At 28.1% G+C, this 17308-nt stretch overlaps 1 protein-coding gene across 4 annotated transcripts in view; it reads left to right on the top strand.

The window, feature by feature from the left end:
* The window catches only part of LOC127283486 (hepatocyte nuclear factor 6), an 85661-nt gene that overhangs the window by 9412 nt on the left and 58941 nt on the right, over nt 1–17308 (top strand). For 2 of the 4 annotated variants that reach the window (XM_051308410.1, XM_051308413.1), the window contains exon 2: nt 10021–10128. The exons of the other annotated variants lie outside the window; for them this stretch is intronic. In XM_051308410.1, coding sequence (XP_051164367.1) covers nt 10021–10128 — 108 coding nt within the window. The remainder of the gene's footprint in view (nt 1–10020; nt 10129–17308) is intronic. 4 annotated transcript variants of the gene reach the window in all.

Genomic DNA, 17308 nt, shown 5'->3' with positions numbered 1-17308 from the left:
TTCCGGTGTATTTGATAAATGTTTTTTTTTGATTTGTGGATTCATTGAGGTTAAATTCCAATGCTTCAATTGACTGGTAATTGTTTTTTTTATTATCAATTAAACATATTTTCGTTAATTTCTTCATAGTATCAAAATAGTTGTGATATCCAATAGATGTTATATCATTTGGTCCTTGGGAAATTAGTCCGTTAATGTTCGGAGGAAACTGGATACTTCGTATAATACTGAAAAATATCCATTACTGTGAGGGTTTTGCTTCAGTTTTTTGTTTGAAAGAAATACTGAAAATTTACAATTTTCTAATCGGATTAACTTATTTTGGTTAAAATCTTATCATTTTGAAGCTTTAGTTGTAGATTTTGATATATTTTTGAAGGAAAAAGATAGCGTAGATATTCACTCGAAGGGCATCGAGAATGAATTCAAAAGGGTTTTGTGAGTGAAAAAGAAGAAGAAGAAGAAGTGGAAGCAAAAAGAGTTAATAAGAGACAATGCAGTAGAAAGGGTTCGATTCAAAATCCTTCAGATTAGAATTCAACATTGTTCTGCTCTCGTCTTTCGTAAAGTACTTGACGTCTCATTAAATCACTTTCAAATAAAAATACAAAATATTGCTATATTAATGAAAACGTTGCCCGTTTTTCAATATGATGATATTGAATGGCAAGAAGAAGAAAATTTTAGCGTTTTCTTCTTAATCGCCTTCGATTTTCTCTTGAATGTTTCACTTCATCTTCTTCTTCTTTTTTTTCTTCCTCTTAGAATTTCGTTTCTCATTCTCATCACAGAAAAGGAATAATTCTATATATGAAATTGTTAAGTTTTATTCAAATTAGCAATAAACTGGTTGGAATAACCAGAATTTTGGTTATTTAATTATTATTTCACTGTAAAACGAATTTAATTACCGAATTTTGGTACTAAATTCTTTATCACAGAAAAAACGCTGGGTAAATTTTGTTGCGGGTAATTTTCACCAAATTCACATAGACGGTGGCGCCCTCAACTAGGATAAAATTTGTTGCAGGTAATTTTTATACCGATTTTGGGGTAAAAATTCTATTTTTTTTCGTGTATTTGCAGTTCTATTTTGATACCTAAAATCGGTACTATTTTAGTACTTGCATTCTGAAACAAAAGGTATTTATTTAATACCGAATTTTTGTACTAAATTCTTTTCACTGTAAAAGAAAGTACTAAAACAGTACCGATTTTAGGTATCAAAATAGAATCAAATGACAATTTCGTACCTGAAGTCGGTATTAAATTATAATACCTTTCTCTTTACAGTGTTGCGGTTCTATTTTGATATCTAAAATCGGTACTATTTTAGTACTTTCTTTTTACCAGTGATTGGTTAGGGTAGAGTGAACAATATTTTGGTAAGATTAATCAGAATTTTTGTACTAAAATTTTAGTTAACCAAAATTTTGGTTATACCAACTAGAAATTTAGTTAGGATTTCTATTTCAACCAAAATTCTAGTTCCAGAACCAATTTTTTCCAGCGTTGTGTTAAATTTTACACAAAAATTAGTTTTCAATTATAAAAAACAAAAATTAAGTAAACTAAAAAATAGTAATTTCCGTTAGTTTTTTTTTTGGGTAAAATATTATAGAGGGGTATAATTATATTCCAGTGAATGGTTTTCTATCGCATGTTATACTGGACTTGGTAGAAGCGAGCACTAGAAATTCTCGTGTATTAAAGGGGCGCCGGATGGTCCTTGGTTGGGTGGTGTATAACAGGGCAATATATGCATGTTAGTCTATTGGTGTGCGATTGCACTGAAGAGTGTAGACAAAGTAAAGAGAAAGGTGTGGGTCTCTCTTTTAGTATTCGTGTCTATATATATATATATGTGTCTGTTAGAATGACGTCATCACCCCTTGTGATATCCACATCATATGTCGTCGTATAGGGCAAAAAGGCTACGATGGACAGAGGGATATATAGTACGCTTTCAAGAAATTCAGAGGTTTCCAACTAATCAGGCCCTCACTTTCTGGTTTTCTTCTTCGTGTGTATATATAGTGGTTTTTTTTTTTAAAGCCCTTCTTTAGTTTTTTTTTCATTATTTCTTATCCTATACAGAAATGTATTGTGAATTATAATTTTTAAATGTAAAAAAAAAAATTCACCTGGAATAACGAAACGTTTCACTATAGTAGGAAAAATTTTACTTGCAGTTATAATAAACCTTTTGCTATTCTAGTGATAAACCTTTCGCTTTTTTTCGGTAAATATTTTCACAGTAAAAAGCTGGTGTAATTTTTGTTGCGGGTAATTTTCTCCAAACCCATAAGATTTAATCCACAATTAGGCTAGAATTTATTGCGTGTTATTTTGACACCAATTTCTGGTGTTAAAATAACATTTTGTTTTTCCCCACTTGGAAAGATTCCCCGGAAAGTGACCCCTGGAGGTTCTATCAGAATTCCGCCGGAACTTCCAACGTAATTCCGTCGGATTTCCAAAGAATTTCCGATGGGATTCCGACGGAATTCCGATTAATTTTTCAAAATTTTTAGAGTCCTAATTCCGTCCGAATCCAGTCGAAAATTCTTTGGAACTCCGATGGGATTCCGACGGAATTCCGACTAATTTTTCAAAATTTTTAGAGTCCTAATTCCATCGGAATCCCATCGGAAATTTTTTGGAACTCCGATGGAATTCCGGCGGAATTCTGATAGAACCTCCAGGTGGCACTTTCCGGGGAATCTTCCCAAGTGGGTCCTTGTGTTCTTTCGTGTAATATTTTTCTCAGAGAAGGATTCATTCGGTTGGTTTATTTTTGTACAAAGTTTCTACGTTTTAAAAAAATTATATAATTTTTGAAAGTCGTAATTTGTATATGTATTTTAAAATTCTCTTTTTGATTTAACTGGAGTTTCTTTTATTAGATATATTCTTGATGATAATTTATAATCAAACAATATTTTGAATGCAAATTATAAATAACGTATATTATTGGAAGGGTTCAGAACAGTTTCATGTTATGTAATAATTATTTATTGTTTTATATTTAAAAGTGGACCCTATTCAAATTATGTAAGGTTTCGTCTTCGACAGTATTGTGCTATATTGAAAGTAAATTAATCACCCACGCAAGTGTTTTTGTTTTAGAAACACACATATATATATATATGTTTGTATTATTTTATTGAACAAAAAAAAAATCATAAAATTATATTCAAATTATATAATATACGAACTTAATTCTATATAAAAAGAATAATAAATTTTCGAATTTTTAACGATTATAAAAAGATAGCAATTTTGGATATAGTTTTTCTTTTTTTTTTTTAATGAATTTTTTTTTGAAAAATGAAGTTTACAAGTGCTAATACGGGAAGGAAAGGATAATGAACGATGTGGTTTGAGGTCGTTGTCACAGCACGCGCCGAAATGCGATACCACCCGACGATATTGAAGAGACCTTATATACGCGTTCTCATTCTATATATACGTAATACATGCATGCATATTTTATATAGAAAAAAAAAAAAAAAAAGATACACATGTGTAGGTGTCACACGTCTGCACTACCATGTTCCTCACTTCCTCGGGATATCCTGTTGTTCCCGAAACACGACAAGTTGAAAAAGGATCCTTTAGTTCCCTCTCTTCTTTGTCGTGACAATTTTCTTAAATCTTCATTCGATATTTATTAAATTCATTCATATATATATTGAATAATTTAATTTCTTCTTTTTGTAAGAAATATTTATTAAATAATTTGATGAAATAAAAATTGTAATTTAAAGAAATTTAAAAATTATTAAAATCTTCTGAAATGTTTTATTATTATTTCCCAAGAGAAATTATATAATTTCGTTAGTTTTTCTTCTTTTTTGATATATTTTATGTACACTGTAAATTTTCTTTAATTTTCTTCTTAAAGTTTTTTCACATTTACTATATATATATGTAAATAAACATATATATATAAAATATATTAAAGTTTCAATTGTGCATGTAGAAACTGTAATTGAATTCTTGATTTTCTATTGCATGAGAAATTCTTATTTGAGGAGTTTCTTTTCCTATATATATATAAAAGAAGCTGCTGATCGTACTACATATATATTTTTTTATATGTCAATATACATACGTATATGCGATCTGTTTCCCATCTAGGAAATAAAATTTTATCTCTGATTCTAGGCTTACGTAAATATCCATAATGTGCAGTTCCTATATCTATATATATTGTTGTGACTTTAATCAAATGCAGCTGTGATTATCTCAAGAGGGTGTCTCAAAAATTTATATATATTTATTTCTCTCCTTTTTTTCGAATAATTAATTTTTTTTTATACCCACTTGGAAAGATTCCCCGGAAAGTTCCAAAGAATTTCCGATGGGATTCCGATGGAGTTCCAACGGAATTAGGACTCTAAAAATTTTGAAAAAAATTAATTGGAATTCCAAAGAATTTCCGATGGGATTCTGACGGAGTTCCAACGGAATTAGGACTCTAAAAATTTTGAAAAAAAATTAATTGGAATTCCGTCGGAATTCCATCGGAGTTCCAAAGAATTTCCGATGGGATTCTGACAGAGTTCCGACGGAATTCCGATTAATTTTTTTCAAAATTTTTAAAGTCCTAATTCCGTTGGAACTCCATCGGAAATTCTTTGGAACTCTGATGGAATTCCGACGAAATTACGTTGGAAGTTCCGGCGGAATTCTAGTAGAACCTTCAGGGGGCACTTTCCAGGGAATCTTTCCAAGTTGGTATTAATTTTAGAAAATTATTTGCATTTGATAAAGTTTTGTGCTTTTTACATGAAAATTGAAGGTCGGCCCAAAAATTATAGCTCGAGTTTACCTTAAATTTTTCCCCTAATAATTGTTTTTCCAATTTTTTTTTTTTCTATACTTAAAATATTTAGGGAATATTTTTTTGGAAATTTTCGAAAAAAAATTAAATCATTGATTATTACTAAAAAAAAAAAAAAAGTCATATATATATCAAATAAAAGTTGTAATTGACATTTTATATCGAGTTTTAAGTTGTACGAGAACGTTGATAACTGAAAGGTGACACTGGTATGTTTTATGATAAGCAGACCATTGCTCTTCATCTGACTTCCACCGGTCGTTCTTGTTCTTTAATAATAATATTATTATATGACATTCAAAATGATGAAATGAATTTTTAATCTCTTTGATATAAATTAATTTTTGGTTTTTCATTTTAAACAAAAAAAAAAAACTCTTGACATTTATTCATATTTAAAGAATTTTCCTTTCTTTCATTTTTATCGGTTAAATATCATTTTTAAAGTTTTCTTATGAATTATAATATTAAAATTTTAAAAATTAATAATTAAAATTAATAATTCTTATAAATGATAAAATATCAGAATAACTTATTTTTATAACTAGTTGATTATTAAAAATTCGATTTAAAAGCCAATTTGATTATTATTTTTTTAGTTTTTTTATTAAATTGAAGGTAAACTCGTGCAAATGAATAATTTGCAATAGGACAAATTTTTATTAATTTTTTGCAAACGCTTTTTATTTTTTTATCACTAGGGCTGTAATTTTTTATGTTTTAAAAACAATTTCGAAAATTGAAACAATTCAATATATAGTTGAATTAAAAATTATTTCTCTCATTGCTAAATAACTATTTATTATTAATAATAATATTTAGCAAATAAAATATTATATTTGACATAAATAAAATTTTCATTTGAATTAAATACTGCCGTCCAAAGTAAAAAGCCGTAACCAACAATGTTTTTATTGTTAATTATATATTTTTTTACTTTGGAAGGCAGAATAGAATTTTATTTTATTTGCATTTATTTAGTAATTCTGAGATAAATTTTGTTCTCTGTAATTTTTCTTCAAAATTAATTGCAAAAATTATATTATTGTAATATAAATTATAATAATTGTTTTTAAAAATATAGAAAAATTCGAAAATTGTTTTGAATCCAATTTTCTTATCCTCACAGAAAAAATAAAGGAATTGCTTAAAGTGATTATGAAAAATTAAAAACCGTTTTTAAAAATAAATTAATTTTATTTTTCATGTAAATAAAATAAAAATTAGTTTTTTTTTTTTTTTTTTTTTTTTTTAAATAAAAGTAATGTTCTACTTTTCACTGGCTGACTCCGCTGACTCATTCTTCGCATCATGCAAAGGACACATACACACGTGTATCTATTTCCATGTGTTTTTGCATGCACGAAGCTGCATGCAAGCACCACTGACTAGAATGCACCCTATATTTAAAGGGGCGTTGGGAGGGGTGCAAACTGAATAGAGAAACTTCTGATAGTGTTTACAGTGCTGACTGTATTTATAGCAATAGACGAATACAATTTTATGATTTTTCTACGCGCCTTACAGTTTTACATATATATATGAAATATTTCAATTTTTCTTTCCCCCCCCCTTGTTTTTTTTTTTGGAAATAATTTTATTTTATTTTTTTTTTTATTTATACGTACAATATTGTCGAAGATTAAAAAGCGAAACAAATAAATAATAATTAATTAACAATGTAATTAATTATTATATTTTTTTCCACGATTATAAATTAATTTACTGCACGGAGAAAAATGAGTTTGCTATTATATGGATAGCTAATTTTTAGCTACAGTAGCTAATATTTAGCTGTATTAGCTAACGAAAATTGCTGTCCATATAATAGCAAATAGGGTTAGCTAAAATAGCTAAATTTTAGCTAATATGGCTAACTTTTTTCTCCGTGTGTAATTTTTATGTATTTTTTAATTAATGACATAGGAAAAAAAATTATTAATGTTTGAAACTGTTTTTTAATAAATTAAATGCCTTTTCAGGAAAGAAGGATGAATATTTTTGAAAACAAAAAAAAAAAAATTATTCGTCTCTATTATATAGAAGTGAAATAAGTTGAAATTTCTTACACACCATTAGTTCTGTCGAGTTATCTTTTTATTTTTTTATAAATAATATTTCACTATATACAGTTTAGTCGATATTTTTAGAAAAGTTGTGTTTTTTTTTTTGAATGAAGGAGGTTTTTTTTTGTTTTTGCCAAAATTGGTCTAAAATTTTGAAAGTTTCTTAAAATATGTGATTATTAGCTATAGTTTTGTATTCTTTATTTATGGTTTGTTTCCAAAAATTGTATTATATATGGTTCTTCAAGGTAGTGTCATTTTTATATATTGATAATCGTCTTTGAAGATAAAAAAAAAAAAACAATATCTACAGATGCCATCACTGAAGATGAAAGAGAAGATTTTTCAGCTTATGGAAATAATGTTATAATTGAAAAGGAAAAAAATTTTAACAAATTTTGTGGGATATGAATATTTCTATTTTTTATTACACTTTTTCAAAATCTTCATTTATTTATTCTTTTTAATGGGAAAAAAATCCAGTGATATTTTTTTTCAAAATTCGTTTCATAAATAATTATTTATTGAATAATAATTGAGTGTCTGGATGCAATAACCGTCTCCTACTTTCAAGTAATAATATTCTATTGGCTATTCTTGAAGGTCATGAAACGACAGCTAATTAGATTAAAAAGGGACTCGATGTGGGCGTTTAGAGAGCGTAAATGCAGTTATTGCATCCGATCACTTTGTCTCCTTTTTTTTTGAAAATTAATTATAATAAAAGGTGATCCCTTCTTTCCATTTTCATAATATTATTTTGAGGCTTCTTTTCCTTCTCGTGAAAAAAAAAATCAGTTTTAATACATATTCACTAGCCCCCCCCCCTTTTTTTTTTGAAAATTCTTTTCGTGATTTTGGATATATTGAAACCAAATGGATAGACAAATCGCACCAAAAAAAAAAAGTTTGCGCGTTTCAGGTCATTAATTTATTAAAAAAAAAAATAATAATAATTAGAAATTAAAATCGGAAAAATTTGGTCCGTATATAATAGAAACGAAATATTTCGCTGCGATTGAACACGGGGTTATTTTATTTAATTTTCTTTTTTTTTAATCTACATATTTTAGTTTTATGTGAATAGGAAATTCGTCCTTTTCTCAGCATAAATACGTAAAAATTCCTTATCCTTGTCACATTTCCCCTTTGTTCCTGTATAATTCGAAATTATCGATGCGATCCTTGCCATTTGAATTTTAATTCGCAGTGTCTTTGTTTTGAAATGTGTTGCAACAGTAAAAAGAATGAAAAAAAAAAATTCGCATCGTTTTTTAAATTAAAATTTGAATTAATACTCGCTCAATATAATTACTGTCATTATTTTTAATTATTATTTAATTTATTGTAGTTTTTACAATACTTTTTTTGTATTAACTACAATATTTATTGCAGTTTTTACAATACGATTTGTATTATCTACAATACGTATTGTAGTTTTTACAATACTTTTTTGTATTATCTACAATATTTATTGTAATTTTTACAATACGATTAGTATTATCTACAATACGTATTGTAGTTTTTACAATACTGTTCGTATTATTTACAATATTTATTGTGGTATTCACAATACTTTTTGTATTGTCTACAATAAATATTGTTACGATTAAAAAAAATTTTTTTTCCTAATAATTAATTATAATTGGTACAGTATTTAATTGACTTCCTTTTTTTCTTGTTTCTTTCGAACAAATTTGCCCTGTGCAGAAAATTTTCAATTTCACAACGTGGGCCTAATTTTCAAGAGGCAGTGGAAAGTTTTTGCACAATATTTTTTTTTTCTTTTTTTTTTTGTCCAAGATTAATTATTGTATTTATATTGTGTTTGCAATGCACGAGGTGAAGACGCTGCAACCAAATTAGTTGATTTAGTTTTATATTAGTTCCGTAAGTTTGTGCGTGTGCCTTAGATCGCTGTGTGATTTATATTTATATTATTATAATTATATTTAATTATTAATATTATTTGTAATTGATTTTATTATTATATTACATATATATATATATAATTTTCTTATATTTAAGTTTTGTTTAAAATTAAGCTTAATTAATTAAGTTTATATATTATTTTGCTTTAATGTTGAGTTCAATCATAACGAAATAGAGCGAAAATTCGCAAAGTTTCGTTTCTTTCTCATTGACCAAAAATATAATAGTCACCTCACGACTCACAACGCCGCTCTGAAAAAAATAACTCGACTTTTAATCCGGATTAACTATTTTTAATGATTTATTACCCACATAAGGTTTTTTTCAACCCTTTTGACGATCGTTGTATAAAAAACAAAAAATTTTATTTTCGAAACAATCAGTGCCTCGATAATTTTTTTTTGTAATTTCTTTTATAAATTTACCTCTTTCTTTCACTTTTGTTATTATCATTTTTTATTGTAATTTTAATTTATATACTATTATTAATATTTCTTTTATTACTAATATCAATGTTATTATTTATAAATATTATTATTTTACTTTAAACAAATTTTTAATTTTATTTATACCATTTAAAGAAAATTAAAATTATTATTATGAATTTTTAACAAAGTAAATTTTGTTAATGAATTATTTATAGTTGGAAAATTCAATATGAATAAGTAAATTATAAAATCAAAAAATCAATAAATGTAAATTAATAATATAACAGATAGACAAATAATTGCTAATTAGATAAATTATCAAAATAAGTAAATAATAAAACTTAATAAATATTTACATAAAATTAAAGAATTAGATTTGTAATATAATAAATAAGAAATGGTAAAAATAGATAAAATATGGAATAATTAATAACAATAATCATAATAATAATAATAATAATAAAAAAATTTTATCTGTAAAAATCTTTTAATGAAAGGAAGAATAGCGTTTATTTTTAATATAATGAAATATGAAAATTTTTCTTTTGGAAATTTCACTCAAGAAATTAATCGAAGCACTGATTTAAAAAAAAAAAACGGAAAAAGGTTTAGGGAAGTTAAGAGAGACGTTGAGAGCAGCCGGAAACGGGAGGTTGACGAAAATAAAAAGTAAAAAAAAAACAAAAAAAAAAACAAAAAAAAAAAAGCGAAAATGCAAGGTGTGTGTCTATCGGTTTGGTTTTAGCGCTGAGCAACTGCTCTGAGAGCGGCGGTGACCCGGACGCCATGCTGGATATCCATCATCCTGGATCTGGAATCGACTCTCATCACCAACAGTTTCACAACTCATATGGTAATATCAAAACTCATCATTATTATTTTTACTAACTCAATCGAAATTGAATATATATTTATTATTATTTGTTATAATTTTTTATTTTCAACAAAAAATATCTCATTTATATTTATTTATATTTCCACACACAATAAGTTTTTTTTATATTATATATCAGTCAAGACTAATTAATTATATAATACTAATTATTGCCATTTATAAAATTTTGATTTTTTTCATTTTTTAAATATATTCTTCTAAAACATAATATACCCCCCGAAAAAAACAGGTAAATAATATTGTTTTTCGAGAAGATGAGGATTTTTAATTTATTTTTTTTTCCATGAGAGAATAATGTATCATTAGTTGCGAAAATTTATCAATAGGGCTTAACAAAAGATTCCCTTTTTTCCGCATGTATTAATGAAAATAATAAAATTTATATTATATTTATGATACATTAAAATTTCATATTATATATAAATAATGGAAAATTTTTAAATTCACTCATTTATTTAATCTCAATGATTCGTAATAATTTGCAATCTAAACATATACTATATATATATATGTTTGATTTAAATTTTATACGTGTTAATTACAGATTCAAGGTATATACAATTTTCATTTCAATAAATAAAATGCAATTAGTTTATTGTATACGTTCAATTCATTGCGAAATATAAGAATGAATGAATTTCGGAAAATATTATTCAATTCTATAAAAAGAAAAAAAAAAACGTTATTCTTTTGCAAATTGAAATTTCTCATTGTGTTCAAGAGAAATAAAAAAAAAAAAAAAATAATTGAAAAAACGATGCATAAAATTTGTTTTATCGATCATTAGCTGCAAGTTTTAGAGCACTAAATATCGAATAGAATATATAATAATAATGATAAGATAAGTGAAGGATTCGCTTGTTCGATGCCATTTGCGATTTATTGAAATTTTCAATACTTTACAATTGAGATTATTATTTATAAATGATAGTAATAATAGTAATAATAATAATAGTAATAATAATAATAATAATAGTATTAATAATAATAGTAATAATAATAATAATTTGTTTATTTTAATACAATAAAATTATATTTTTTATGTGATATAATTAATTTTTAATGGAGATTTTCTAGTTGTCCTTTTGCACTGAAAAAAAATTTAATTGATTCAAATAATCGGTTACTTGACTATTGTCAAATAAATATATTTAATTGAACCAAATAATTTTTATTTCAATTAAATAAAACTGTATATTTGAACTAATTATTTATGTATATTTAAAACAAATACAATTTAATTGCGACTGAAAAATTATTCGGTTCAAGTAAAATATTTATTTAATAATAAAACAAATTAATTGAAACAAATAATTTTATTTTTTTCACTCTACCAAAACCGAAAATTATTTTAATGTTTATAAGTGGGAAAAAAAAAACAGTAACATATAGAGTTTTTTATATTTAGAAAATATATTTCTTGCGAGTAATTTGAAAGTACATACATATATATATTACAAAGAGAGAAAGAGAGAGAAACGAAATGAAAAAAGTTGCCTCTCGTGTATGTCCTGCACATTTTGGTCCCATTGACGGATGCTGGACAAAGTCGAGAATCCAAAAAAAAAGGAGAAATCGGCGGCGGATGATTTAAGAAAAGCGTGGAATTGGAAAGCTCGTCATTTGTCAATAGAGATTAGTCGACCCGATGGAATTCATGTTTCGATATAGAGGTATATATATATATATTTGGTATAAGCGAAGTTATACTTGGATTCGTTGCTAGTATCGAAGAAGTCACTGAGAGGTAATCTCGCTACTTCCGAAGCTCATTCAAATCCCACGCTAAATTTCAATCTGACGTGTACAAAAGTTGAGCCCGAACTTCTTCCAGACCTCGAATGAACACATATACACATACATATATATATTTGTGTGTATATGCGTGAGAGAGTGTCCTGATAATGTAGTGCAGACACGACTCGTGCTCGAGGCAACGGTCCATTTCCACAATCCTCTCTTCCATCCTTTACAGTGTGTCCCCTTCAACCCCTTTTTCACCCCCTTCGTTTTCCCGACCATCGAACGCCATTCCCCATCATCCTCTATATTCTCTCGTCTCTCTTTTGCTTTATTTTTCTTTCTCTCTCTCTCTCACCCTCTTTCAGTCCTTTTAGGTGTCTCCACTTGCGCACACCACCCATTTTGCCTTTTCCACCTTCTCTAAAAGAGGGTGTTGTAAAGTGTGGATATATATACATATATATATACTCTTATAGACATCAATTTGTATACGTCACGATTTTCCATATAGCGTGAAGGCGTATACCTAATTAAACTTCCAAGCATGCTTACTGTTCGATGTTTGTGATATGCGTCAGAATTCGCGGTTTTCACTTGTATTAATATATATATAATGTTTATTGTTATTTACTGGAATTCTCGTGCAATATATTTTTAATTGAATTCTGTTCATTCATAAGGGGAAAACATGTTTTTTTTCTATGTATTATTAATTGATTTTTATTTTAAAAATCGCGCCGAAATATTTTAATAGAAATTTAGCTAAATTCTTGTCCGTTCACGGCGTGAAAATAGGCATGTATCTAAAGTCACGTCTTTTCGCGGCGGGAAAAGTAGACAATCGGATAAAGTCCCGGCGTTGATGTCTATATTTGGCTAAATTCACGCCTTTTCACGGCGTGAAAATAGATATTTGGATAAATTCACGTCATTTTACGGCGTGAAAAATGACAATCGGCTAACTTCCCGGCGTAGAATTAGAAATTTGGCTAAATTCACGCCAATTTACGGCGTGAAAATAGATATTTGGCTAAATTCACGTCAATTTACAGTGTGAAAATAGATAATCGGCTAAAGTCCCAGCGTAAAAAATATATTTGGTCAAAGTCAAGTCTGGCGACGGCGTGAAAGTAGACAATCGGCTAAAGTCACGTCAATTTACGGCGTGAAAATACCCATTATTCTAAAGTCACATTCTTTTTGCTGCGTGAAAATAGACATTTGACTAGATTCACGTCAACTTACGGCGTGAAAATAGACAATCGGCTAAAGTCACGTCAATTTACGGCGTGAAAATACCCATTATTCTAAAGTCACATTCTTTTTGCGGCGTGAAAATAGACGTTTGACTAGATTCACGTCAACTTACGGCGTGAAAATAGACAATCGGCTAAAGTCACGTCAATTTACGGCGTGAAAATACCCATTATTCTAAAGTCACGTTCTTTTTGCGGCGTGAAAATAGACGTTTGACTAGATTCACGTCAACTTACGGCGTGAAAATAGACAATCGGCTAAAGTCTCAGCGTAAACAAATATATTTAATCAAAGTCAAGCCTGGCGACGGCGTGAAAATAGACAATTGGCTAAAGTTGCGGCGTAGAAGTAGATATTTGTCTAAGTTTACGTCTTTTACGAAGTAAAAATAGACATTTGACTAGATTCACGTCAACTTACGGCGTGAAAATAGACAATCGGCTAAATCCACATCAACTTACGGCGTGAAAATAGACAATCGGCTAAATCCACATCAACTTACGGCGTGAAAATAGACAATCGGCTAAATCCACATCAACTTACGGCGTAAAAATAGACAATCGGCTAAAGTCCCGGCGTAGAAGTAGATATTTGGCTACATTTACGTCTTTTCACGGCGTGAAAATAGACAAACGGCTAAATGCACGACAACTTACGGCGTGAAAATAGACAAACGGCCAAAGTCCCGGCGTTAAAAAATATATTTGGCTAAAGTCACGTATGTCGACGGCGTGAAAATAGACAAACGGCTAAATTCACGTCATTTTACGGCGTGAAAATAGACAAATGGCCAAAGTCCCGATGTTAAAAAATATATTTGGCTAAATTCACGTCTGTCGACGGCGTGAAAATAGACAATCGGCTAAAGTCACGTTTTTTCACGGCGTGATAATAGCCATTATTCTAAAGTCACGTTCTTTTCGCGGCGTGAAAATAGATACAAACATAACCTCAATATTCAGAGACATAGATCAATAGTCAATACAGCTCTAATAATGTACAATATGTATTGTATTTTTTGCAATACCATTTGTATTATTTACAATATGTATTGTGGTTTTTACAATACTTTTTGTATTTTTTGTTTAAATTAGAATTATTTTTCATAAAAAGTTTTGCGGATAAAGATAAATTTTGTTACAACTAAACATATTGTATTAAAATTTTTTTCTCAAGAATTAAAAAATTTTTTTTCTCAATTTAGTTGCAATATTAATTTCTTATATTATTTCAAAAGCATACGAAAAATTCAATAAATCTCTATACGCTGAATAAATAATTTTTTTCGCCATTGACATGAAAAAGTGTCTTTTTTGTGCCTGTTTTGGGCAGATAAAGTAGCACTTTTTAAGGCAGTTTGGGCCAACTGCCTAAAAAAGACTTTTTTAGGCAGCAAACTGCCGTATAAAGTCTTTTTTAGGCAGTAAACTGCCCTATAAAGTCTTTTTTAGGCAGTTGTTAATTTTTGCATAATTTTTTTTTTTGCTTTTATTTTATTTATCAATTTTTATTATTTTTTTTCTTTAAAATTGTTTCACTTTTTCATAACAATGGCGAAAAAAATAGCGTATGTGGCTCGCACGTAGTAATTTTTAGGTTCGGATGATTTCAATACTCGCTGTCTGTGCGACTTCGGTTCGACTCGGCTCGCTTTCGGCTCGACTCGACTCGCCTTCGGCTCGTCTTCATCTCACCTACAGCTCGCCTTCGTCTCACCTACGTCGCACTAACGACAGCTCGTACTGAAAATTACATCCTCACCTAAAAAGTACTACTTTACGTGCTTGCCACATAATATACTATTTTTTTTTTTTAAATAAACATATTTGCCATATTAAAAAAAAATGTTTTAAAAATGAAAGAAGCTTAGGTATATACATTTTTTCAATTTTTTTTTATATATATATAGAAAGAGGAATGTTGTATCTGTTATTATTTGTATATAGTGTGTTTTAATATAAATTCTATAAAGATTATCGATGAGATGTCAGGTATTTTGCTGCGGGCGATTTCGAGGAATATCTTGAAGCTTTTTTTTTGCGTTTTTTTTTATTCCCCCGCAAAATATATATATATATATATATATATATATATATATATATATATATATATATATATATATATATATATAAAGGGGAAAGAAGAGAGAGAGAGAGAGAAAAAAATATTGAAATTTCATAGTGGAAAACATCCAAAGTATTAATTACTTCCTTCGGTCTATTTAATTGGTGTTTCAGTCGAAAACCTTTGATGTCAGAGCTTTTCAATTCTTAATATCGTGTTCCTTGTAAATTTTCTTATAGCGCTTTAAAACACTACTAATATAATGTCCAATCTCACAAACAGTTTTCCTATTAAAAGTTAATTTCCTTTTTGGAAATAATCTCGTTAAGCAGATAAAAAAAAAAAAAGAGAAAGAGAGAGAGAGTTCTGTTTCGAAAACTTTGAGTTATTAAAAAGAAAAAGAAGAAATCAATTTATAATTTATTTTTATATAATTAAATACTTTTTAACAAATTATTTTTTCCAAATTTTCTTTTTTGAATAAATTTAGATTTTTTTCGAAAATTTGTCTCCTTGGAAACAATTTATTGGCAACAAAAGTATCTATTTTTATATATATGAGGCGTGAGAATGAACAAAAGGCGTGTGCGAGAGAGAGAGAGAGAGAAAGTTTGGCAATTGGCCGAAGTTTCTGCTTAATAGGATCAATTTTTCGATAATGAAGTGTCGTTTCTTCTTTGGATAACAGATAGTTTGTGGAACGAGATAAGAAATGAGGGAAAAAAAGGGGGGGTTGAGAAAAGCATGTTCGAAACTAAGGTGACTGAAAAATGTTTTTAAAGTCCTTTCTAGACTCTTAAGTGTCTTCGTGTTTTATACTTATTTCGTGGTTGCCTAGCAGAATTCGGTACCAGTCAAGAAATTCAAGATGTTAAAAAAAAGAAGCTTTTTAATCGATCTTAGTGCGACTATTTTTTTAAAATCCCTAAAATAGATTTTTATTTATTATTATTATTTTATCCCTTAAATAATTGGTTGCAAAATAATGAAATTTATATTTTCAATTTCTTCTTTTCAGATTATTTTCATTATACAATTCGAATCAATTTTCATTATGTATTTACGATTTATTTTCCATAAATATTTCTTTTTTTTTGCGCATTAATAGATTTTTTTCAATTCTAGAGTTGACACAAAAAATTAAAAGGCATTAAAATAAGCTGCAATGCTTCTTATTTTAATCCATTGTGGTATTAAAATAAGCAAAATTGGATTAAAATAAGATGCGTTGCAGCTTATTTTAATGTCTTTTAATTTTCTGTGGAATTTTATTTTTTTAAACGAATTTTATTTGAGTTAAATAGAAATTGTATTTGTGCTGAATAAAATTTTTTATTTGAATTCAGTAAAAGTTTTTCTTTTTGTGATAAATAAATTTTTGTTATTTAAAAGAAATAAAATTCGACAAATATATTTTCCTTTCAATTAAATTTTATTCTTCTCAAACATCAAATTCGGAAAAAAATGTTCCTTAATTGTCGTTGAATTTTTGGAAGATAAAACGTGATTTTACTCGCTCTTCCATTAAATGAGATTTGTGAGAGCTTAAGATTCACAAGTGCGGGACACGAGATTGAATTTCTCTCTTATATATGATGATGGGTTCGAAACACAGTATAGAAAGACGATCAATGCTTAAGTTTGAATCCAAGAGGTGTGACATTTCATCGGAAAGAATAGAAACTTGTCTCTCTCTCTCTCTCGACGACAGTAGCATTATATATATATATATATACATTTGCAGCATCACAGAGAGTGATCTCTCTTGCCAGTACATATACCTTACTTTGGTAGGTACTTGTGTAACACAGTATTATACTGGCGAACATCCTTTGTAAATGTGGGCCCGTGCATGTAACGAGTTTCCAATAATGGCTCAGCTGTGTCGTCCTTTCATTGGCTGCGACTTGGTCCAAAGAGTCTCGGCAACACACTGCTATGGGAATTTCGCTTGCAGCATCCTCTATTCTGCAGACATAATTTTCTTACCTCTTTTTCTCTCCTTCTCCTTCTTCTTCTTCATCTTCTTCTTCTTTTTTAATTTTTATTATTTTTTCGTCTTGTCGATGGAAAA

The sequence above is a fragment of the Leptopilina boulardi genome, unplaced genomic scaffold (assembly GCF_019393585.1).
Source record: "Leptopilina boulardi isolate dan_hultmark-lab unplaced genomic scaffold, ZJU_Lbou_2.1 LbouV2_31, whole genome shotgun sequence".
Taxonomy (NCBI): Eukaryota; Metazoa; Arthropoda; class Insecta; order Hymenoptera; family Figitidae; genus Leptopilina; species Leptopilina boulardi.
The sequence above is the reverse complement of the archived record's forward strand: the minus strand, read 5'-3'. Positions and strand labels throughout refer to the sequence as shown.